This window comes from Mirounga leonina, unplaced genomic scaffold (genome assembly GCF_011800145.1).
Source record: "Mirounga leonina isolate KUSES-001 unplaced genomic scaffold, KU_Mleo_1.0 Mir_170, whole genome shotgun sequence".
Taxonomy (NCBI): Eukaryota; Metazoa; Chordata; class Mammalia; order Carnivora; family Phocidae; genus Mirounga; species Mirounga leonina.
This window is the reverse complement of record NW_023270433.1, coordinates 5,346,078-5,371,651: the sequence shown is the minus strand read 5'-3', so window position 1 is coordinate 5,371,651 and position 25,574 is coordinate 5,346,078. Positions and strand designations below refer to the sequence as shown.

The window sequence follows — 25,574 nt, the reverse complement described above, 5'->3', positions numbered from 1 at the left end:
TTGAGAGAGAGAGAATGAGAGACAGCACGAGAGGGAAGAGGGTCAGAGGGAGAAGCAGACCCCCAGCTGACCAGGGAGCCCGATGTGGGACTCGATCCCGGGACTCCAGGATCATGACCTGAGCCGAAGGCAGTCGCTTAACCAACTGAGCCACCCAGGGGCCCCTTAAATAGATTTAAAATATGACTCAGAAAGGATGCGGCAGAACGTGTTCACTAAGAAAAAGTAAGAATGATAGGAGATGCTGAAATTCCTTTCCCAAGACTTAACCATAGCCAAAAGATCCACCGGAAGAACAGAAGAGGGGGAGCTCTTTTGGAGCATGTCTTTTGAATGAAGCCTTGGGGCTTCTTCAGGGGTCTAACTTCCTGATCTGGGGCCTGGCAGAAAGTCCCTACGTGAAGCCAGGAAGGCTGAAGAACATTCTGCAGTATTGGCCTTGTAAGCTGTGATCATTTTTAAGGTTGATGTGCATAGTTCACTATGAAACGAAGCAAGGAACTTGGCATTTATATATTGTGAGTCAATTTTGACATCAGCCTGGACTGGGACTTAACTGGAAGGTTTTGGTGTTGGGCTCTGGCTACACTTCAGCCTCTCGATCCAGAGGCATGCATGAGCAATACTTCCCTTTGGGCTTTGGCCATTAATTTGTGGAATGGAGCAAGAACTGGAGAGGAAAATCGAGAGACTGCCTTGGATTTCCTGACGTCCTGTTGAATCAAAAAGCAGTGGGAGGCCCTTTCCTTCCTGACAAAGGGCTCATCCCCTCTCATGAAATTCCCAGCAGCGGTCTCCATGTTAGGGACAGTCCCTCCTCATTCCAGACTGCAAATCCACAGGCACCCCTGGGCGAGTATCGGCCTTCTGCCTAGTCCAGGTGTTTTCTAGGCCACTTCCCCTGATTATGTAACTTTGATCCAATCCAGATGCTGCAGAATGCTTGATAGAAGAGGTCAAATGGCACTGGAGAAGAAAAGCATTTCTGTATTCATGACTTTGGTTTAATTTCCTGTGTGGGCCGGGTCTGCCAGAGTTGTGTGCTCGTGGCCGGGAGGTCAGGACTCCAGAGGGAAGTGCTCAAATGTTTTTTCAGGACAGCTCGAGGAGATTCCTGCTTCCCCAGGGTTCTTTTTCAGGTTAGATTATCAATTAGGGAAGTGTCAGCTGGCTCTTATTTATGATGGCAGTTTCTCTATTTTTGTCATTGTTTTCTGAATTATAAAAACAATCCCCATTCATTGTGAGAAATAGGCCATAATATAGAAGAGAATAAAGGAAATTTTAAATGTTTATAATCCCACCACCCCACGTGAACCACTCTTAATGGCACTGTTAACACACCACCCTGGGTTAATAACTACTGTTCACATTTTGGTGCGGTTCCTTCTGTACTTTTTTCAGTTTTTATAAAATTGGGATCATGCTGTATGTAACAGGTTGTAGTACGAGCACTTAAACAATGCATTATTATGTGTATGTTCCCAAGCCAGTGGTGGTTTTTCTAAAAATATTTTGAATGGCTTTATGGATATATTCTGTATTACGGATGGACCACAAGCTAACATACCTTCTGTTGATAGATATTTTGTACTTTTTCTGTGCTGCTATTTAAAAATCAGTATATAGAAATAATTGTGTGGATCTAAGGTTATGGAATTATTTTGAGATTCGGTTTGTATTTCCGGTTGCTTTCCTAAAGTGTTATGGCAATTTCTACAGCAACCACTGGCATTGTATGAGAGTTATATTTCATTGAAGTCTTACACTGACTTAGCCTCAAGAAAATGTACCTGCCAATTTGATGAAGAATTTGCATTTCTTTGATTACTAGCCAGGGCTAACATGCTTTCCAAGTTTAATGGTAATTTAAATTTTCTGTGAATTGCTTATTCATGGTTTTGGTTCATTTTTCCATAGTGGAGGGATTTATCTTTTTCTGTTGATATGCAAGAGTTCTTTTATGTTGAGAATCCTCAGGCTGATGGTGTTACTTAATATAATGACAATAGAACTCTTTTGACTCGCTTCCACTTAACCAACTTACTAGGTTGACCAGCATCTCCGCTTCCTGTAAAAGCTGCCTCCCTAGTGCCCAGGGCCCACTGCAGTCTTCTGCCACTCACTGCCCAGCCACACCAAGAGCCAGTTACATTTCTTTTTTTTTTTTTAATTTAATTTTATTATCTTACGTTAGTCACCATACAGTACATCATTAGTTTTTGATGTGGTGTTCCATGATTCATTGTTTTCGTATAACACCCAGTGCTCCATGCAATACGTGCCCTCCTTAATACCCATCACCAGGCTAACCCATCCTCCCACCCCCCTCTCCGAGCCAGTTATATTTCTTTCCAGATCTTCAGATACACTTGTTGTTTTATTTACTTGGTTAATATGAAACCAGTGAAATGCAGGTGTAAAAAGAGATTTGTTTCTATGATAATTCAGATGGATGCCTTAGACAGACTCAGTAAAGGCAGGTGATTTTAAACACTGCTGCCGGACCAGGTGTGGATGAGCCAGCTCTAAGCGTTTGGAAGGGACCGTGCTGGGGTCACGGAGATATAAATCCAAGTCTTCTCCCCTTGCAGGAAACCGAAGCTGAAAGCCAGATGATGGGGACAAGCTCTGACTGTCACCACATACCCACCCCCGAAAGGGCAGGCTTTGCCCCTGCAGTCAAGGCCAGCAAACCAACACACAATCAGGTGGGGGGGGGGTAGATCAAACATTTTAATAAAAAAATAATTCTTTGCCTTAACCGGCTTTATTTGGTTAATTGATCAATCCCTGATCATGATGGTGCTAGGCGTGCTTTTAGAGCCCATGTAAAATACTCAAAAGAACAGGGCTTAACCCATCACTAAGGCTTTTCTACACTCTAGGAAGTGGCAGTGTTACAGACCCTCTTCCTTGAATTTCTCTTTGCCCTTATGATTCGTACAATGAGATTACCAAACATAGTAATGACATAATTTGGGATTTACTCTTTTAGCAAAAACAATTCCTGAAGGTTTACTTCAGTCAGTAGTATAAAAGCTAGAATTGAAAGACCCTTGTTAGGGTCTTTCTGCCTGGGTGGCTCAGTTGGTTCAGCAACTGCCTTTGGCTCAGGTCATGATCACATGGTCCTGGGATTGAACCCTGCATCGGGCTCCCTGCTCAGTGGAGAACCTGCTTCTCCCTCTCCCTCTGCTGCTCCCCCCTCACCCCACCCCACTCATCTTCTCTCTCTCTCTCTCTTTCTTTCTCGCTCACTCTATCTCAAGTAAATAACTAAAATCTTTAAAAAAAAATGAAAGGACACTTGTTATTTATGTTGTATCAGCTTATTCCAAAGAGATATTTTAAAGAATGCCAATTTCTGAAAGTTCTCCGGTTGTGTTTCTGGAGGGTTAGCCTCATTCCTCAGATGTCTTAGGTGTCTCCAGTAGTTGGTTTGGTTTGGTTTGGTTTGGTTTTTTTTGGGAAGTGAATACTACAGAATCAGGCCCATCCTTGAGATGGGTGTTATTGCCCAAGAAAAGATGCTTAGGGGTTCTCTCTAAATCCATAAAGAGGGAAAATTTAAATAAATTTAAATTTTTTTTTTTTTTAAGATTTATTCATTTATTTTAGAGAGATTGAGTGCAGCCGGGGGAGGGGCAACAGGAGAGGGAGAGAGAGAATCTCAAGCAGACTCCCTGCTGAGTACAGAGCCTGATGCGGGGCTTGATCCCACAACCCTGAGATCATGACCTGAGCTGAAACCAAGTCGGACACTCAGCCGACTGAGTCACCCAGGCGCCCCTAAATAATTTTCTTACCATTTGGGAAAATTAGAATTTTCCCCTTTATCTCCTTTTATAAAGTTTGATTTCTTATTGTAGTTTCCTTAAATGAGTATTCAGATTTCAATCCATAATATCCTATGACTATTAAGACCTACTTACTACTTTCTAAGGCTCTGTCTCAGGGCTCCTGGGTGGCTCATTCGGTTGAGTGGCCCGCTCTTGATTTTGGCTCAGGTCATGATCACGGGGTTGTGGGATCAAACCCCCACATCAGGTTCTGTGCTCATCATGGAGTCTGCTTGTCCCTCTCCCTCTGTTCCTCCCTCCGCTCGTGCACGCTCGCTCATGCTCTCTGTCTCAAAATCTTAACAAAAAACAAAAACCCTCCTTGGAGTATATTTGCTGGCTAAAAAAAAACCGCACATGTATATCACAGAAATTCTAGTGAGGCTGAGCATAGTTTAAGAAAAAAAGGAAGAAACTTCAGGAAAAAATAATGAACTATTTGACCCTGTAGTGAACAGTGGCCTCATGTTCTTAATATAAGAAATGTTGATTGGTGTTCAGCTTTTACAGTCTACCTATATACGAAACATGAAGGACTTTATTACAGAGTGGAAGAAACTTACTAGTTTTCACAAAGTAAAAGACATGTAAAGAAAGCCATATTTGAGAGTGGAGAGAGAGCTGGAAGGAAGGGTAGGATGATAATATTCTTATCTTGGGAAGTAAATAGCTGAGAGACACTGTCTATAGCTGGAGAACAAGAAGTAAAGTCTGTGCAAGTCTGTTAGTGAAAATGCAAAGGTAACTGGTAGAGGCTGACGGGAGCCGTGGGGGCAGAGGCGCCAGCGTAGGGTAAAGCAACCCAGAGATGGAGGGGTCACCCAAAGCACAGCTGTTGCCTCTGGGTGGAGAGGAGAGTAGGGTGGAAGGTGTTTGTCCTTCATTATAAGCCCTTCTGTCTTACTTGATTTTTAAATTATGTGCCCATATTAACTTTGACGTGTTTTTAAATGTTTTAAAAAAATTTTTGTTCTCCGTTATATGTAAGCAATGGCAAAGACATATGAGGATGGACCATTTCCAGTTTTAACTGAGTTCATTTTGAATTAATGAATTTAAAAAGCTGAAACTATTTGGGAACAGTGATTGCCACCTTGGAATGAAAATACTTAATATTTTTCACAAGACTTAGGAAAGGAAGAGTCCATTTTTATTTTACCGCCTTTCTTATTATCACATGTAGATGTTGAGAAATGAAATAAATTAGAAATGTATAATGATCGAAACAGACTTTTTTTTGCTCCTGAGAATAAAACTAATTTTCCCCAACTCTTCCTGTTTCTTCTGTTTCCCCTTTGTCTTCCAGAAGCCCTTCAGAGGCCAGTAGCATCTGACTTTGAGCCCCAAGGTCTCAGCGAAGCAGCTCGTTGGAACTCCAAGGAAAACCTTCTTGCTGGCCCCAGTGAAAATGACCCCAACCTTTTCGTTGCACTGTATGATTTTGTGGCCAGTGGGGACAACACCCTAAGTATAACTAAAGGTAAAAGGGCTGTGGACCACCGCTGGTGCTTGCAAGAGACAGAAATCAGGGGAAACTGTGGCTTGACTGGCTACCCCTTTGCCTAGTGAAAGAGCAGCTTTAAAGTTTGGAATGCAGAGGCATCCAAAAAAACAAAAAACACTCAGCATCTTTATAAGAGAGCTACTTTTCCTTAAGGAGAAGAGTTCCTATACAGCAGTCCTTAGGAAAAACAGCGTCGTAGTGAAAAAAAAGCCTGGACCAAACACTGAAAATGCCCTTTTTTTTTTTTAAAGAAAAAGTATTTTTTCCCTAAGAAACTTCATTATGTTAGGAATAGAACACTTGAATAAACATAATAGATTTATGAAAAACTGAGGCTCTGTATTTCTCTTATATTCAGTACAAACAGGAAGCTTCATATATAAACGTATACTCTTTTTATATACACTTATAAATGCATATATTTATGTGGATTTGTTAAAGGGAAGTAGGTATTTAGGAATTTGGAGATTTTTAGTAATCCTATAAGAATAAATGGGAATGAACGAAGCCAGCCTTTAAAGCTGATGTCTGATTTGATTCTCCTCTTCTAAGGTGAGAAGCTCCGGGTTTTAGGCTACAATCACAATGGGGAATGGTGTGAAGCCCAAACCAAAAATGGCCAAGGGTGGGTCCCAAGCAACTATATCACGCCAGTCAACAGTCTGGAGAAACATTCCTGGTATCACGGGCCCGTGTCCCGCAACGCGGCTGAATACCTGCTGAGCAGTGGGATCAACGGCAGCTTCTTGGTCCGGGAGAGCGAGAGCAGTCCTGGCCAGAGGTCCATCTCGCTGAGATACGAAGGGAGGGTGTACCACTACAGGATCAACACTGCTTCCGATGGCAAGGTAGGGGATCCTAGTCGGGAGAGCTGATGGGCTGGGGGTGGCAGCCTTTGGCCAGGAGGACCCAGAGCTCCTGCTGCTGGGGTTAAGAAGTTATCATGACAAATCTCAACGGGGAAGATGCTTTTTTTTTTATTATTGTTATGTTAATCCCCATACATTACATCATTAGTTTCTGATGTAGTGTTCCATGATTCATTGTTTGCGTATAACACCCAGTGCTCCATGCAGAACGTGCCCTCTTTAATACCCATCACCAGGCTAACCCACCCCCCCACCCCCCTCCACTCTAGAACCTTCAGTTTGTTTCTCAGAGTCCATAGTCTCTCATGGTTCGTCTCCCCCTCCAACTTCCCCCCCCTTCATTCTTCCCCTCCTGCTATCTTCTTTTTTTTTTTTTTTTTAACATATAATGTATTATTTGTTTCAGAGGTACCGGTCTGTGATTCAACAGTCTTACACAATTCACAGTGCTCACCATAGCACATACCCTCCCCAATGTCTCGGGAAGATGCTTTTGAAGGAAACATCTTCAAGTAAACAGCAGGCATCACTCCATTAGCCTAGGAAAGACATTCTGTTGAGGACCGATCACGTGATGTTTCAAGTCCACGGGCCTGGTGTGGCTCTCCACCTGTCCTGCTGGAGTTTTGTTGTTAGCTATTTCATAAGACGAAGTGAATACCTGCTAGGTATTGGACATACTTCTTGTATTAAGATTCTTCCTTTGTAAAAAATCTCTTACTGTGATAGTAATTCATCTTCAATGAGTAAAACTGCAATAATGGATATTTTTAAAGTAAAAGACCACCTTAATATCACTTCCCCAAAATAAGTCTGGTACATGGTGTTCTTCCCGTAAATAAAGCCACATTCGTGTGTGTGCCTGCGGGCATTTATGGACATAAATACACAGTTTTTAAACAAATGAGATCACATTGTACCAGTAGATTTCCAAACCCAAACTGTAGTTTTGTAAAAGAGTTGATATATACAGTTTTGTGATCTTTATATGAACAATGCTCAAGAGTCCATGGAGGGAAGGGAGGGATTAACATTTTCCAGGTTCCTCCTGGTGGCTGGCACATTTTTCAGGCATCCTCTCATTTATACTTCACTTTGGTTCTTAGGGCAGAGGTCGCTGTGATCTGCATTTTTGCCTTAAGGAGTTGGGGACTTAAAAGGGAGGAGGTTTCTTACCCAGGATCACCTAGTGTGTGATTGATGGAGCTAGGCTTGGGCCCCGCTGTCCACCCTGCTATACCGTGCCATCATCCAGGGTGGAGATGGGTGGATTATTAGGCAGGGTCTAGATGGTGGATGTATCTTTTAATTAATATGTAATGTATGCATATTGTTAAAAAAAAAAAAAAGGAAGAACAAAATAGATAACAGTGAGAATTCTGTCTCCTAATTCCATTCCCCTGCCCAGAGGCAACCCCTGTGACCAGTTTCTTTCGGAGTTCCCCAGTATATGTATATGCTTTTATATATATATATATATTTTTTTTTTTTTAAGATTTTATTTACTTATGTGAGAGAGAGAAAGCGAGCACAAGCAGGGGGAGCGGCCGGCAGAGGGAGAAGTAGGCCTCCCACTGAGCAAGGACCCCGATGCAGGACTCGATCCCATGACCCTGGGATCACAACCTGAGCTTAAGGCAGACGTTTAACTTACTGAGCCACCCAGGCATCCCTACGCCTGTATGTTTTTTAAAAACGCAAATGATGCAGACTCCGCAGTGTTCTGCATCTTGCTTTTCCCACCTGATGATATTTTTTGAAGATTGCTTTATGGTAGCACATTTAGAGCTGCCTCATTCTTATTAATGACAGCCTCGTGTGGATGGACCGTCATTTATTTCAGCAGTCCCCTGCAGGTCGACTTTTAGGTTGTTTCCAATCTTTGGCTGTTACAAATAATGCTGCTCTGAGGTAGCTTTCAAACCATTAAAAAAAATAATCTCGGCACACTGTATAAAAGCATTTACCTCAGCACCTAGTACTCACACTAGTAACAAAAGGTTCTGGAAGCCCTACTTACCCTCAGTATATGTAATGCACTCTGGTATTTTGTATTCCATTCTGTTCTGTTTCATTTTTTTAAAAAAGTTTTGGTCAGAATCCACTAAGTTTATTTCATAGACACATGTACATGTACATATGTACATCGTACGTACAAATTTCCATCGTGTTAACATTAAACACAATGGAAATGTGCAGATGTGTTTACTCACCCTGTTGCTGGTGGGAAATGGAGCTTCCAGGAGAAACAGGAGAGCATCTTCCCTCCACCTCAACAGTGCTCTGTCAGGCTTGTGAAAACATCTGTCACTGATGTGTAAAGATGGTCTCTTGTTATGTGTAATGTACATGTGTCATGTTTTGAGGGATCCCCGTCCATTTACTAAATTTATATTTTCCTGCATATTTTAAACATACCAAATTTACATATGCATATAGGTCTGTTGATCTACTCTCTGTTCTCCCGACATCAGACTTTTAAGTGTTAAGGCTATATAATATGTTTTAATGTGCGGTAGGGCTAGTCCCCTCCTTGTAGTCCTCTTGGCATTTTTATGGCTATCCTCAAACATTCATTTGTACCACACAAATGCACATGTATTTCTCTTTTTAATGGTCTTCTCTCGTTTTTTCCGCATGTCTCAAAGTCTTCTGGCCAAAGTCCTTATTGCTAGTATCTGGTACTTTCCGTGATGGCAGGGGTCTTTGTACCCAGCGTGGCCGCTTGCTGATGTGTGACTAGAGATTAGCCTTACCAGCTTGCCTTTCGGGTCCTCATTCTTATCCCAGATGTGGAGCTAGGTTGTTCCATTCTGCAGGATGTACTCCGGGGCAGGGGGCCCTTTGAAACCTTGCCTTCAGCCCACAAGGGTTCCTCTCTCGTGAATTAGAACGCCAGAGCACACCGCCCATGAGGGAGGTGATTTCCTGGAGCTGACAGCTTGCTTCCTTCCCATCTGTGCTGTTTATCCGAGGCGATCCGTGCCGCACTGCAGTAATCAGTTGAGGTTTGTACTGAACAGGGTAATGGTTTCTTTTCCCTGGAGTTGTTTAACCAGCATCCTAAGAACAGATTCAGGCAGGCATGATCTAGTTTGACAACTCATTAGCCGGGGGTTGGTCCAAAATGCTATTCAGAGGGAGGAGAGCAAGGCCTGCATGTGGGATGCATGATTCACAGAATTTGAGAGTTGTCCCATGAGGACGTCACCCCCTCTGTTTAAAAGCTGGTATGTGCCAGGGGAGCACAGGGAACTCATTTGATTAGGCAGTATCCACCACTGGGCAACTCATCCAAGTGTCCTAGGCCTCCTGCCTTCTTCCCTCCCTCCCTCCCTGGCAAAGACTCTCCCTTCAGCTGTCCAAGCACCTGGAGACATCTCAGCCCACGGGGTTATCAGTTCCGGCCATCTGCAGAGGCGCCTCTCTGAGCTGCACTTGAGGGGGCTGTGTTGGGTGGGATCATATTCCTGGAATGAGTGGAACAGCATCAGAGGTATTGGGGGAGGTATTACAGCAATGCATGAGACAGTGTGGCTCGGCACTGAAAAAAGCTCACATAGCAGAGCTTTGATGCAATCCTTTTTGGATTTCTAAGGGGAAAATCTAAGGTTGGTAGGAGGGACAGGCTGGGATTGCATAAGCTCTAATGCCTATTTTCAAATAGCTAATCTTCAGAAAACAACTGAATTTAGAAGATTCTTCTCTAAGGGCCCGAAAGATTGCTTTCTGCCTCCACCCTCTTGGCCCTGGTTTCCCTCTGTTGTCGTATTTCTGAGCTTCAGCAGCCGTTGTGGCTGATCAGTCAGCCCAGGGCTCGGGGAGCTTCGAGCCGGACTCTTGCAAGGGCCCTACCAGACTGAGCCATCGCTGCTCCAGGGAGCCTCGATAGTCTTGAAAACCTCCACATCCCCTGGGATCTGATTGTCGTCTCAGTGCTTTCTCCAAGTTCACAATCTTCTGCCAGCGTAGTGGAGTTAAAGGCTGATTTTTCTCAACCACCCACTGCCTGAATCATATTTAGCTCTTCTGGTTATTTGTGTCTACACTTTATTTACTTTCATGGGATGCCACTGTCAAGTTCCACTTATGGCCCTTGATAGAGTCTTTCCTTTTCTTCAAAGACGTTCCCAGGTGATACTTATTTTCACGGTCTGCTGAAGTGACAAGTTCAGGGTGACAGGAATGGAATTTGGGCTTAAGCTTTAGCAGAGATGGCAGGATAGGCCAACTGTATAACCTCTTGAATATTTAAGATTTACCCACCCTGACAGTGGCTTGGCAGGTGCAGGCATCCCAATGAAAAGCCTGCTAAAACGTGGCTGACCTGCCCTTCTCGAGGAGACCTCGAGCATTATTAAGTACTGCTTAATCATTAAGTTCTGCCCTCCTGCTGGAATGTGGGACACTCTCAGGGTAATGTTGCTTCCTGGCCCAGCAGCCTGTAACCAGTAGTAGTACATCCAGCGTGGGACTCTGGGGACTGAGGCAGCTGAAGAAGGCACCGGTCTGAGCACTGATAAGCCAGTAAGTCGGGCTTTCAGGAGGAAAGCTGTTTCTGGTGAGTTTGACAAGTCCTATCTTTGGGGTTCCTACATGATCAGGAGGAGGCCCAGTCCTGGCTGAGCACCCAGAGTGTTTATGTAACCAGGTGCATAGCATAATGACATGCCATTCATAATGCATATTTCACTTTCTTCTCGGAACATGCCAGGAATTCCTGATGCAGATTACCCAGTTCACTAGCAAAATGCTCAAAACCCAGAACTAATCAGAAGGAAACCAGCAGACTTGACTGTTAGAAGGTGGCTGTGCGGTGCCTTGAGAACGGAGAGTAGTTTTAATATTTAATAAGTGTTGGGATGTAAATTTTATGTTGAAAGATGAACTAAGTCACAGGGTCTGTAAATTTAATTATCGAGAAGGATAAAGTAGGTCCGTTCAGTGAAACCTCCCACAGCTCTGAAATCTCTTAACAGGAGAGCCTGTGAGGGAATCAGATGAGACCAAGAACAAATTCTGCATAAACTTGGGCTTGGGGGAGCCATTAGCCTTCTGATCCTAGGATTGGAGAGCACTCCTTTCAAGCTGACGGGGAGAAGTAGGTAATGAACCTTGCTCCCTGGTGACCGGCCCCAGGAGCCCCGCAAGTGAGCTGGGCTCTTTCACCTGCACTGTGCCAGTGATGTCCAAGGTGGGAGGGATGCTCACATTCCAGGGAATGCCTTCTTGGAGAGGTTCTTCTCTCTTCTCTACACTCCATGGTAGCGAAAACACCAGCAGCTGAGCTGCCCCAAAAGAAGAGGGCTTGGAACACTTGGCACCCGCAGTGAAGTAAGTGGACGACAACAGACTTCCAGAGAGGGGTGGGAGTACGGGCTGTCCCCACGTCCCACTCGGTCTTCTCTGTGAACCGCACTCGTGTCCGCAATGCCCACTGACAAGAGTGCGTGTACGTCAGTGTGTGGACATCGGGCTAAGCGCGGGCTCAGCGGTGCTGACTTCTGCTCCCCACCTTCTCCCAGCACCTTGGTGCACTCGCTCTGGGTCGTAAGCGTGACTCATCGTGTGGCCCTAGAGCAGTTCACTTAGACTAAGGTTCTCCTCGGTACTCCGAGGTGTAAGTGGGGCCTCCCAATGGGCCCTCTCCTCACTTCGAAAGGCCCTGCCACTGAGGGGCACCATCTAACAGAGGGACAAGTTCCCCCAGAGCTATGGGGTCTTTTTGGACAATTCTTGGGTTGCTCAGAATTTTATTTTAGTAGGATTGCAACCAGATTGTAAATTACAGGGGTGCCTGGGTGGCTCAGTTGGTTAAGCGTTTGCCTTTGGCTCAGGTCATGATCTCAGGGTCCTGCTTCTCCCTCTCCCCCTGCTTGTGTGCACACAAGTGCGCGCTCTCTCTCTCTCTCTCTCTCTCTCAAATAAATAATAAATCTTAAAAAAAAAAAAGATTATAAATTACACACCTCTAAGTCAAAGTTTGCCATTGCCTTGCCTGAGTTTTAAAAATCTGTTTACATTATCTCCCCAAGCAAAAAATTCAAAAAGAAAGAAAGAATTCTGTTTACCTTCTTGAGGGTTATAAGTGGGATCAACTCATGTATTTGTTAATATTTTCTTCTTTTAAATTATTTTGATTATCTAGTATTACCAACATACAGGAAGTGATGGAGCCTTCCATAACCACTCTGCTGTGTGTTTCAGGCCTTTTCTTCCTTTTTCTGTTTTTAAGTAATAGAGATACTGTAGCTACAGCTGTAGTACAACTCATCCTGTTCCGTTTTCTCCCTCCTCCCCACGCGTCACCGCCATTCCAAACACATACACCTCCTTTGTCTCAGGAGTCAGGGCAAGCCATGGTTTTTAATGTCTCCCCCACCTTCCGCAGTCGCTGGCTGCCCTTCATGAGCTAGTAGGTTCGGTTACCTGCTGTCTGCCTGGAGCCCAGATGTCCTGTGTGGATTTTAATGTGGAATTGTTTCTTGCAAAGGAAGCATTCCCTCACCACCTCACTGAAATGAACCAAAAAAGAAGAAAAAAAGATAGCTGTCCCCATCCACGCTTGCTTTCTGTCAGCCTGTCAGCTTGCTCCTTTCCCTCCTTCCTTTCCTGGGGCATCCAACGAGAATGACACGTGGATGGGCTCTGTGCATGGGTTTGCGGCCACTGTAGATCTCAGAGAGGCTCGCATGCGCTGGTGTCTGAAAGCCCCTCTCCTTACTTCCCCACGGTAGAGGAGGCTGTGCGGCCTTTGTGCAGCCCTCCAGTCCCCCACCCCCCACACTCCACTCCTGGAGCGCGCTGACGGGGGCATCCCACAGGGGCATCCAGCTGGAGTCGGCAAGTCTGGGCCTCTGATGCTACTTAGCCCAAATTGAGGGTGTAAGAATGAGAAGAAGATTTATGTTTTGTTTAGAGGTTTCCATCTCTGATTACCGTGTAGTTCTGGATAATTATAAATAATAATTAGAGGTTTTAGGTAATAAGCACAATTATTTTTTAAAAATTGCTTTCTTTTCCAATCAGCAAATAGGTACCAAGTTCTTTTCTTCGTTAATTTAATTAGTAGCTGCTTATTGAGTACCTATTATGTGCTGTGTATTTCTTATTCTCCACATTGGGGATACAGGATAAAACAGACCGCTTAGGGCTCTGCTCTCATGAAACTGACATTCTAGGAGATGTTGACCGTAAATAAGCAAATAAGGAGGGTAAGTACAATGCAGAGAAGTAAGAGAGGTGGTATGACTAGTGGTGGGTGATGACCAGGTCAGGTGACTGCCGTGACCGTGACATTTACGCCGGGCTCAGGTTGGTAAGAGAGAACCAAGCATGTGGTGATTAGGTCACTGGAGGATTTCAGGCAGAGGGAGCAGCAGATGCAAAGGCCCTGAGACATTTTGTATCTTTCTTCTTCAGCAAGTAAATTACAGCATGTGTAGAGAAATACAACACAGTGATTTTCTGCACACTCCGTCCTGTGTGGAGAGCCATTTATCTGAGGTTTTGCTCTGCACTGACTTAGGCTCAGCAGAGCTGGTTTGTTGGAGTTTGGGTTTGTGTGCGCTCTGTGGGCTGAAGGCTGTCTGTTTCCCTCAGCTCTACGTCTCCTCAGAGAGCCGCTTCAACACTTTGGCTGAGTTGGTTCATCATCACTCGACTGTGGCGGACGGCCTCATCACCACTCTCCATTACCCGGCCCCCAAGCGCAACAAGCCCACCGTTTACGGCGTGTCCCCCAACTACGACAAGTGGGAGATGGAGCGCACGGACATCACCATGAAGCACAAGCTGGGCGGAGGCCAGTACGGGGAGGTGTACGAAGGCGTGTGGAAGAAATACAGCCTGACGGTGGCCGTGAAGACCTTGAAGGTAGGCCCTGGGGTGGCGCCGCCTCCTGGGTTGCTGCCCCTGCGCTCAGGTCCGAGGGGGTGACGTGCCCAGGAAGTGCCTCTTCGGGCCTCTGTGGTCCCTTTCTTCGAACGGGTTCAGTCCCTCGCCCCGACTCCGTGTGCCTCTGCATACAGCGAGAGCCGAGAAGTGCTGTGGTTTTTTGGTGTAAAAAGATGAGTCATTTGGAGACGTGTTTTCATTATATGGCAAGATTCTCTTAAAGCCGTGGGTTTCCGTTCTGTCTGTGTGGCATTTGGATCACTTCCTGTTGAGAGTTAAGAGAAGGAGGAAAAAAAACTTAAGTTTTTAAAGAAGGGGATTTAACCAAAAAGCATTTGACTCTTCTGTGGATTTTTGTTGGCAGACTTGAAAGGCAAGTGCATTGGGTGTTCCTAGTAGGTTCCAATTCTGTGTAGTGTGAGTGCAGACCTCTGGAAATGGAGGCGTGGAAAGGCATGAAGGAAGCATCAGGGCTTCCTACAAACTCAGGTACCATCGGGTCATTCTTGTTAACTAGGACTTTCGCCCTCTCCACTCAAGTGTGGGGTTTGTACTTTTCCGGTGGATTTGAAGTCCTTTGAAATCTTTAGGACCCCAAGCAAGGGTTTCACTTGCAAGCCCTCTCTGCCTTCCGAAAGTGATCTGAGCTTTTACCTGTGGCCAGAGCGTCCTCTAGTGTTGACCTGCGCTATTTTCACTTGCTTAAAAAAAAAGAAAAGGAACCGATTACACTCACACGTGCACAGAGACTGAGAGGGGAGGCCCCCCTGTAGCCATAGAATGGAAACATCCACGACTGCAAGGAAGGGACCCAGGTGTGCGCACGCGCTTCTCTGGAGTCCGTGGGGCGCACGCTTGAAGACCCGTGAAGTCAGATCACTTGCCTTTTAGGGACTCTGTTACTTCCCTTCTGCCTTCACTCAGAGACACAGTAAAGTGGGAATTATGGGTTCTGGCTGATGTAAAGTGCGCTTCAGAGAAAAGATCGCGTTCTTTAGTTCTAGAAACCAAGAGTGGCTTTCCTTGGTTGTGTCCCCCTTAGATCAGTCCTTGGGGCTGATCTTGTGTGTTGGGGGCAGGAGGTGACGTGGTTTGAGGTCACCTTGGGGACTTCTGGATACTTTCCAGACATGATTTTTTAAAAACACAATAAGCATTTATTGAGTTCCTTGCTTCTGTTCACCAGACCCTGGCCTTAACCCTGGGATTGTAAAAATAGACTAATTCACTTCAGGCTAGTCTAGGTGGTAGAACAGTGTAGCTAGGAGGAGGAATAGGCAATATGATGGCAACCACAGTGTGGTGTGATAGGTGCCAGATCAGAGGCAGGAGCGGGGAGCTCTGACGCCGCATGGGAATGGGGCGTGGGGTACTGGTGAGCTCCACTTGGGGAGAAAGCACGAAGGGAACCACAAGTTGGTGCCGTGGGGGAGGAACAGGAGTTGGCCAGGGGAGCAGAGGCCTGGACAGAGGTGGAGGGTGAAGAGCCTGTGCTAAGTCACAGAGGGTTTGAACCGGCTAAGGAGCTGGGACGCTATCCTGGAGGCGGTGGGGCGCGTTGAAGGGTTTGATGGACAGATGATTGGATTGGAGCTTCACAAAGATGGCTACTTTGGCGAGCCCTAGAAAAAACGAAACAGCCATTGCCCCGCCTCCCCCAGACCAGGCGAGACCAGGGAGAGGCATGTGCTCGTGCTGCAGTGTCTCAGCTTGGCACAGGAATGAAGAGCGGGCCCGGCTCTCGGTCTTGACCAGCTTGAGGAACTGTTAAAGGCCCAGGCAATACCCACACATTTGCCAGTATTTGCAGAAATGAAACAAGGAATAACAGAAGCACAAAATAAACTAGGTTTCCATCCAGGAAAGGCTTGTTTGAAAACTTTAGAAAGAGGGAGAGTTTGCCCAACTTGAAATGTGGGGAAGACACAGCCCAGCCACTGATGGTGTGGTGGTGTTTCCTGAGCAACTGAAGATGGGCATTCCAGAGGAGGGACCCTCCTGGAGGTCTCTGTCGGTGGTGGCGTTCTCACACCAGTGAAGCAGAATTATCTGGAAGTTTTGTGCCTTTTAGAATATATTTCTCTAATGATGTATTATTAATGATGTATTTTTATTATACTTTTAATGGTTTTCCCCAAGAGCTTTATTAACTTTATGGTCCCACGGTTGGTAAAAAAAAAAAAAAAAATACAGAATCTAGTTGCATGGATTTCTGGGAGTCGTCACCCCTGCTGATAGCTAATTAGGGAAAAGGGAATGCATCATATTCTAGAGATATAGGTCAACCCAAATTATGGTACTAAGCAACTGCTAGATAAATTACCGCTTCTTCCGCCTCCCCTGCACAAAGCACATGTCTACAATAGGTTTCCCACTTGTCAAATAAGATTAGTGTCACTATTTTGGGCATTTGTCTCCACTGGAGAAGTTGGGTTCTAAATGACAGTGATGGCTAATGTTTATTGAGCTCTTGCTATGTGCCCGGCAGGGTCTGAGTGCTCCATCTGTAGCCTCTCATGTAATCCTTTCAACCACCCTAAGGGAAGGGTCCTCCTGTTGGCCCAGCACCACCACTGTCGTAGGCTTGAGGAAAACGCAGTGGAGGGAGGCGGGGTAACTGGCCCGGCGTGAGCCAGTGAGCCGCAGAGCCAGGGTTCCAGCCCAGGCAGCCTGCCTCAAAGCCCAGCTCCTTTCTTCTTTCCTTAATTGTCACCCCGGTTCTTACTCCTCACACACCATGAAAAATACACAAAGCACAGTTACAAGTCTTAGAAATCCCCTTCCCCACCCACATTCACTTCCCCTCAGCCTGCAGCTGGGTCTCCCTTTCTCCCTAGGACCCAGCTGGGCACCTGAGTCTCCATCTGCTCCCCCCACACACACCTGTTTTGTGTTGCTGGCCCCTCTTGAGGTGGCACAGGTGGCCCCCCCTGCTGTAGCCCGGGCTCCATATTGATCCACCAGGCATTGGGTCCTGTACCTTTGGGGTCTGAGACCAGAAGAGATGGGGAAACAGGAGTGCACTAGGCTGACCTCTGTGGGTGGGAAACTAGAATTAAAGCAAAGGCCCACTGCTCAAACTGCTAGTTTGAGTTCTGACATAATTCAGCAGGTCGTAGGCTTACCTCTACCTGTGTATTATCAGTGTGACAGGTGGGATGTGCCTAAGAGAACCAGCTGTCCAGTACAAGAAAGCCCCATGTTTCAAATGAGCCATATTCCAAAAGTTTGTTTATAAGTCCGTTTTTTTCCCCATGAAACATGTAAGTCATAGAATTTGGGAAAGACTGCTGTTGATCCAGTGGCATTAGGATTGACTCGTAAGCTACTGACAGATTTACCATTGAAATGGTGGAAAATAACATTGTTGAAAAATGTTAAGACTTAAAATTGTACTCAGTTCTTTAGTTTTCAAATAGGTAACGTATGCGCATAGTATCTTCTACCCTTGACTTTTGTGACTTTCCAGAAATAGCCCGCCTGTGGGTATCTTTCTGAACTGAACGGCAGCATGCTCTAGACACTGCTCTGTGCCCCCTGGCGCCCGTGTATCTGGCAGTCGTTCCTCGTCAGTGGACGTAAGGTGGTCTTGTTTCTGCATGGATGTATTTTAACATACACCAGCCTTCAGCGGGCATTTGTGTTTTTTCCCGCACTTTCCCGCACAGTTATTACAGACTGTGTCATAGGGATTCTTGTTGGACGTGTGGAGACTGTGCTGGTGGTCAGCTCCCAGATCGAGTACACTAGATCGAAGAGCGTGTACCAATTTGTACTCGACTAGCAGTGCTGGCAGAGTGCTGTGATGCCCCTGTCCTTGCCAACACGGTCTGCTTGGGTTTGGTTTTTGTTGTACGAGCGGAGAAGGAAGGGCTCCATGGCGGCATGGACCGTCGCGTGCTCCAGCTTTCTGACTCCCCGAGGGGCTGTGCCCAGGGAGAGAGGCAGCCCTCGGAGCCCACTGTTGCCGTGTTGCTCGCTCTTGCAGTGGCTTCTGCTCTGCCTGTGAGCTAGATACACCTGCGAGTTTGAGGACCAGGGCTCGGGGGCTTCGGTGTGAGGTGGTTTCTCGTGCATCTGGTTGGGGAACCCCCTTCCTCGGCCTGGCTCTGGAGCTCTGCCCCATCTCTGCGGCCCCCTCTCTGCAGGCTGCGGGCTGGCACTTCACCGTGGTGGCAGCCTTGCTCAGCGCACATTTGGTTGAGAACCAGGGACAGATGTGGAAACTGAGCTCTCTATGGACCCTGCTCCGGGGCCATGGTCCCTGCTGAAACTCAGGGAGGCATGAAGGGCACTCGGGGCTGTGCAGCCCCAGTGGGATGCTGAGCCATTTACACGAACGCTGTTCTTTGTTAACGCCGTAGCCTGCCCACGCTCGGGGGGAGGCCCGTGAGCAGAAAGGGTGAGGCTGGGGAGAAAGCCCCCGTGAGATCCTGGGGCCGGAGAATGTGTCTCTGTGAGAACGACCGAAAGCAGTGTTAACTGTCTCTCATACTAGTGCTATATTTCGCCTGCTTCCCAGGCATAGAGATCACCTGTTTTCAGTATAGTAAAAGCGGGTCCCGCTGGTGGAGTCCTGCCCACGAGGCAGATGCAGCTCTTCTTCCCGTTTGGGTTCAGAGAAACCTCGCTTATCTGGCATGTGAGTAACTTGGCATGGCCACGCAGTGGCAGGGCTTGGTCTGTGTAACTCAGAGCCACCCTCTGAACCAGCCCTTATACTGGCCAGGCCTTCGTGTGCATCTGGGCCAGGCTGGTCAGTCCCCGTGAGGAGAGCCTGGCTGACCCACCACCCTCCCAACAGACAGGGCCGAAACTCAGCCTTCACTCAGTGTTGCCTTCACCCTCATTGATTGGAGTTCATTTTATTTTACTCCGTAAATGGAAGACCTTTCAAAAAAAGATGATGGAAAGTTTTTAAATAAAAGTCAAGGAATAGAACAGGATAGCATCGGGGGTGTTTGCGGTTTAATGCAGCTACAAAAGTCTGATGGTGCTCGTGGTTTCCATTGCAAATTGAACCAGGCCTGATTCCACCAGGGGGAGACAAGTTTACACTGATGGTCCTGAAAGAAAAGAAACAAGGAATTATTTATACTGTCCACACGTGTATGTGCGTATGTATGAGTGAGGGGAGAGCGAGACAGACAAAAAGAGGAGAGGGGTGCCTTTGAAAGCCCTGTTGTTCCTTCTGTGTGTCCACACCTCTCAAGATCCAGACATGGTTCTTTTAGAAAAGAGTCTGTTGCTATAAGAGCACATGATCTTTCTGAAATGATTTCACTGTGGATGGTTTATTATGTGGCACTTTTATAAAGGAAAACTCCACTTGTTTAGAAAGCTTTGTTTAAGAGCTGCGTTTTGAACATGTTGCTGGCCAGGCAAGGTTCTTGAAGTGAGCAGCATCGACTCACCGACTCCAGCAGGTGTGTGCTCTCCAGCCTTGACATTACTGTGTCACCCGGCGGATGAGAGCGCTCCACGCACGAACGGCACGGTCTGCTGAGCGTGTTAAGGAGCAGAGAGGACTCCGAAGAATTGAACAGCCAATCGGGCGGTGGCAGGAATGAGTTCTTGTCCCCTGTACAGCTTGACGTGGTGACTACCAGCAGTGTTTAATTGACATTAGAGCAGCTGACCGTTGCTAAAGAGCAGTAAATTGTTTGAGTCTCCGCCTCACAGAGCCCAGGGCTAAGTGGTAATGGGCTGACACGTGTCCTCAGCGGTCGTGCTCCGCTTGTAAACATGACTGACCACGGCAGGCACATGCTAGGGAGAGGATGACCTATCCTCTGGAAGCGTTCCCCACCTCCGGGGGCAGGAATGGCGCGGCCACGGTGATGCCACAATAAGGACACGTGAGCTCATCGTCTCCCGGAGAGGCAGGTATGATGTATAAGGTATAAGGTGCCACATTGAAAATAAGGTTGGGGCGCCTGGGTGGCTCAGTCGGTTAAGCGTCTGCCTTCAGCTCAGGTCATGATCGGTTGTGGGATCGAGCCCCACGTGGGCTCCGTACTCAGCAGGGAGTCTGCTAGGGTTTCCCTTTCCATCTGCCCCTCCCTGCGTGTGCACACGTGTGTGTGTGTGTGTGTGTGCGCGCGTGCGCTCTCTCTCTCTCTCTTGCTCTCTCTCAAATAAATACATTTTTTTAAAAAGTTGCTAAAGCTTTCCTCTTGGGCGAGTTTGGTTTTCCAAATCACTCCCCATCCGCCGTGCAGTCTTTCTCTCCAGACAAACTTAGACCCCATGCTGAAACTCAGAGGGAGGCGTCCTGCTTCTCCCACTGGCCTTTGTAAGCGGGCTCTCACAGCAGACCGGGTCACTCCCCCCACCTGCTGCTTGTTGCGGTGATTAGTCAGAGGACAGTCCGTTCTTTAAGTCAAAAGAGGTTTACCTGACGCAAGCCACAGAAGGCTCCTGCGTAGTAGGGCCAGCCGCCATGTGCGGGGCGAGGTGCACAGCACTCCAGAGTTGAGCCTCGACCCACAGCACCTGAGGAAGTGTGCAAATAGCATCAGGTTTGCTCTGGGCATTTGCTAATATCTTTGTCTCTTCGTGGCATTTAGATACAGTGAACTTGCTAAAACGTGACCTCATGAATCCATCGTTAGGGGGGCTGCTACAGAGGATTATTTTAGAACCTGAGTAAATCTACCTGGTGTAGGTAGTGGTGATTGCTTCCTTAAGACCCCCATGACGCCACGTTTTCAGAATCCTCTGCAGTTCAGCATTCTCCATCATATTTTGAGGTGTGGTTCTTCTTTGGTAGGATAGTATCTTTTTGTGTCATCAGGGTCTCTTCCATTAATTGGGTATGTTTCTGATTCTTCAGGTGATTTTTTTTTTTTAATGTTCAGTGTTTTAGGACTCCTTGGAAACCAGCTATTCCTTAGGGAAATAGAAATATCCTCTACATAGCAGCCCCTAGAAGCAAGTTCCCAACATCTATTTATTGCCCTGGGTGAGAATTCACAAGTTCAGCACCAAAGGGGAAAATTCTCTCTGCTGTCGGGGTGACAATCGGCTGCAGGGAATCTGTCTGGTGCAATGTGCGGGTCGGCACTGGTGGGCCAGGGTGGTTGTCGGTCGAAGCTCCAGTTTGTATTAACCATTCAAGCTGTACCTTCCCACTTAAACACTGTCCTTGCTGAAACAACTTTACCCCCTTTTTTTCCACAGGAGGACACCATGGAGGTGGAGGAGTTCTTGAAAGAAGCTGCAGTAATGAAAGAGATCAAGCACCCCAATCTAGTACAGTTGCTCGGTGAGTGTGCAAAGTTCTGAAGAGAGGGCCTTTTCATTAAATCCTCTCGGGGTGGTGCAGGTGCTGTGAAGGAAGAGATGAATGGCTTGCTGCATGAAGATTTCTGATGTGGACATCTGTCCTCTGCCAACATTCAGCCCATGATAAAAAGGAAGCCGATGTGGGATGGTGTGTGTGTGTGTGAGAGAGAGAGAGAATATGTTATTACTTTGTTTTTTTCTTTTTTCTTTCTTTTTTTAAGGTGGGGGGCAGAGGGAGAGGGAGAGAGAATCTTAAGCAGATTCCACACCCAGCATAGAGCCCAATGAGGGGCTCAATCTCAGAACCCTGAGATCGTGACCTGAGCCGAAACCTAGAGTCAGATACTTAACTGACTGAGCCACCCAGGCGCCCCCCTATTTTTTTTTAAGGCGGGGGGGGGGGCGTTATTATTTTAAATCGATACCTAAAAGCAGTCAAAGGCAAATCTCAAATGGCTTCTGAGACAAGAATTTTCCAGAGTCCCTTCACTGCAGTTACTCTGTAAGCAGACCTCCCCGTTTTGGGGGTGAACGGACAGTGCTGTAGGCTGTTCCGTGTGTGCCCGACCTTTGCCTCTGAACTCGGTGGCAGCCTCTTCATTGGGGTTCAAGTGCCCGAGAGGAAGAGAAGAGCATGGCCACATCCCTCCCCCAGGAACGTGATCACAAGCCCTGAGTGCTTGGAGCTGTGGTAGAGGTTGGACCCCAGACCTAGGGGCAGAGACAGAACCGGTTTCAGGAGCCCTTTACTGTCATGCTGTCTTTCTGGCCGGGGTTGGTGCACTCGGGAGCAGAAGAGCACACCAAAGCCCTCGATGTCTTTCTTGTTGGCAGGGGTCTGTACCCGGGAGCCCCCGTTCTATATAATCACTGAGTTCATGACCTATGGGAACCTGTTGGATTACCTGAGAGAGTGTAACCGGCAGGAGGTGAACGCCGTGGTACTGCTGTACATGGCCACTCAGATCTCGTCGGCCATGGAGTACCTCGAGAAGAAGAACTTCATCCACAGGTAGGAGCCTGGCGAAGCAGAAGAGCCACGGAGTGAGCGTGGGGCCGGCAGCCTTTTACAAAAATCTCCAGCCTACAGGGTCTTAGGGCTCAGCCACTCGCTTTAGTGCTGGCAACATGGTGGGCCTTGGACCAAAGGCAGATGCTGGGTTCCTGACCTCGCCGGCTTCAGGCATGCATCCAGGACCAAACTCAGCAGGCCTAGACCCTGGGCCCGCCGAGCACTGGATCCCTGTGGTAAGAAATAGTTCCCCTCAGCACCGTTCTGGACTACGTGGAATACTAAGTGAAGTTCATCAAAGGCCTCCTTCCTGATAATCAGCGCTCCCCGGGAAGCAGAGTGCGAAGCGGGCACTCAACAGTAGTGACCTCCTCCCCGGGGGAGGCTGGCGTGGCTTCTACACGGGCTCGCGGTCGCAGCTGGTGCACGGGCTTTGTTTTTTGCGTTGCGTGTTTTCTCCCTCCTTTCTCTTTATTATCATTTCATTCTCCACTTAACTCGCTGTCCTCTGGTTCAGGGATGTTTCCGCGATTGTCAGAACTGTGTGTATGTAGTTCTAAATTAAGCGGCTTTGCTGTTTTGAAGCCTGGAGTGTTTTGACCTTCAAGCGTGCCACAATTATGTTGGTGTTCGCATTCCTTGCTGGCGGAAATGGCTTCCTAGCAAAGTGATGGCCTAAGCAGGACAGGGCCTGATGGGCTTTGCCGGTGACTTTTATACAAGATGTTCTCCACACCACCGCTATGAACTTTCCTACCCAATTAACTCAAGTATGAAGCCCGTACATGAGATTTCATAGTGAGGAATAAGAGTAGCATGTGTGAAGGGCTGTCCGTTTCTTGTAAGACAGATTTCCTATGCTGCGTGAGAGCCTGATTCAGTGCTCCTGTCACTCAAGAAGGTGAACCCTCTGAGGCTGCAAATTGAGATTTCTTGACTTCTGGTTTGCTTTGCGTGGCTAGATCCGTTCCCTCTTCATTTCACGAACTTAAAATGCTTTACCAAAATCCTGTTACGCACACAAGTCTTCTGCATTTAATTTCTGTCTGATTGCTGATGATCAGGCTATCTTAGGCAGCCATCGCCTGAAGGTGCTGCCTCTTCTCATTCCTCGGTTCCATTTTGCCTTGGGATTTCATGGTTAACATCCATGAACCAGAGATTAGACTCCCACCTCCCTGGGACAATCAGGAGGCGAGAAGAAGCTGATTATACAGGAGAGAATTTGTCGGATACATTCGGATAAGCATCAGAAGGAAATAGGAGAGTGCGAAACACAATTTGGGGGGAAAATGCTGTGGGCTTTATTTTATTTTGTCCTTTATCAAGTCTGGGTAGGCCAAATGGAGACTCCCTCTGATGGAAGTTGAAGACTGGCTGGTGCCTTTGTTCCCCCTGCCTGGCGTAGAGCTGTCCTAACCGGGCAGACCCTTAGGGGACCGGAGGTGTGCAGGCATCAGCGGAAACACTTTTCGTATTAGCTCATGACCGCTCACCACAGCCCTAAGAAGTAGGCGCTGCCGTGATCAGCTTCATCATAGGGATGAGGGTAATGGAGGCCCAAGGTCATGAACTCGCCCCTCTGCTGCCTCTCCCCTCGGTGGGCGCTCAGGCAGATGCTGAGGGATGAGCGCTGCTCCTGCTGGGGTTTCACACACGTCCCCCGGGCCACTGGACCCAGTTGTCGGGAATGCGCCTTCACTCGCTGGTGGTGGATTCGTGAGGCTGGGAAAGCTGGCCACAACTCATGGGTGAACGCTTGCTTTTCCCAGAGATCTTGCTGCCCGGAACTGCCTGGTAGGGGAGAACCACTTGGTGAAGGTGGCTGATTTCGGCCTGAGCAGGTTAATGACAGGGGATACCTACACAGCCCATGCCGGGGCCAAGTTCCCGATCAAGTGGACGGCGCCAGAAAGCCTGGCCTACAACAAGTTCTCCATCAAGTCCGACGTCTGGGGTAAGGACTGCTGCTGCCCCCAGGCGGCCCTCGCTGCCAGGGCGGGCTCCTTCTCCCGGTTTCCTCGCTGTCCTTGCCTTTTCACTGCCTCTTGCTCAGTCCTTCCTTTATTTTTCTTTATCGCTTAATCCTTTATTTTTTTCTTTCCCACTTCACAGTCTTTACTCCTATTTTCTCTCCCAAATGAAGTAAAAGCCAGCATTTTCTTCCAGAATAATTCAGATTACCTTCCCCCCCACCTCCCCCCTGCCGCACCTTACCATCTTCATCCGAAGCATGCTGCTTGGGTTTGCGGGGACAGTTAGCCAGCCCTGCAGGCACCCAGGGTCTTCTGAGCAGGGAAGGCTGTGTAGTTTGGTTTGGGCTTTAAATTGGATATTGCCCTTGGAAGCTTCATGGGCCAGTATTTTTACCTTTTGTTAAAGAACTCATCGTGGCAGGTAGTAAGCATACACTGAAGAAGGCGGAGTTGCATCATGAGCCCCATGCACGCATCACCCACCTTTCCCGGCCATCAGCTCGTGGCGCTCCTGCACCCTCTATCCCGCCCCCTCCCCCGACCCTGACTGTTTTGAAGCAGATCCCGATAGCATATGATTTTGTCCACAAATATTTCAGTATGAGTCTCTTAAAGATGGCTCTTTTACTCTTGTAACCACATTGCCCTTCCTCCTCAAATTGACAGTAATTTCTGAATATCATGATACAGTGTTCACATTTCCAACTGAGTCGTAAAAATCCTACTTTTACGGTCTGTTTGAATTGAGATCCGGGTACTGTTCACACCAGGTGGGCGGTCGATGCGCCCTCAGTCTGGTCCCTTAGCTCCGCTCCATCTTTTCACTGCCCTTGCTGTCTGTCTGTTGAAGAAACCCTCTCACGTGTCCTTCCATGTCTCCCACACTGCATCCCCGCTCTGTGGTTTAGTGTGTTCCTCTGTCCCTCCTAGTAAGTGGGCAGGTGGGTCTGGACCGCTGGGTCATCCTCGGGTTTGACTTCTTTCAGCAGGACGACGTCATGCACTGTGGTGTGCTATTTCATCAGCATCTCTTGTGTGATTTTAGCAGTCCTGATACCCAGTGCCTAGATCCACTCATTTATGAGGGGTTACCCAGTGGTGCTTCTCTCATTCTGTCACTCTTCATTCACTCGTTAGCTTAGTACTTCTGTAAGAAGAAACCTTCACTACTGTTTGGTTAAGGGAAGG

General features: G+C 47.4%; 1 protein-coding gene across 4 annotated transcripts in view; it reads left to right on the top strand.

Moving 5' to 3' along the window:
• ABL1 (ABL proto-oncogene 1, non-receptor tyrosine kinase) overlaps window positions 1-25,574 on the top strand; it is a 136,036-nt gene that overhangs the window by 101,290 nt on the left and 9,172 nt on the right. For 3 of the 4 annotated variants that reach the window (XM_035015602.1, XM_035015604.1, XM_035015605.1), the window contains exons 2-7: window positions 5,149-5,322; window positions 5,899-6,194; window positions 13,818-14,090; window positions 21,294-21,378; window positions 22,233-22,410; window positions 24,183-24,367. In XM_035015602.1, coding sequence (XP_034871493.1) covers window positions 5,149-5,322; window positions 5,899-6,194; window positions 13,818-14,090; window positions 21,294-21,378; window positions 22,233-22,410; window positions 24,183-24,367 — 1,191 coding nt within the window. The remainder of the gene's footprint in view (window positions 1-5,148; window positions 5,323-5,898; window positions 6,195-13,817; window positions 14,091-21,293; window positions 21,379-22,232; window positions 22,411-24,182; window positions 24,368-25,574) is intronic. The other variant, XM_035015603.1, reaches the window with a different exon arrangement.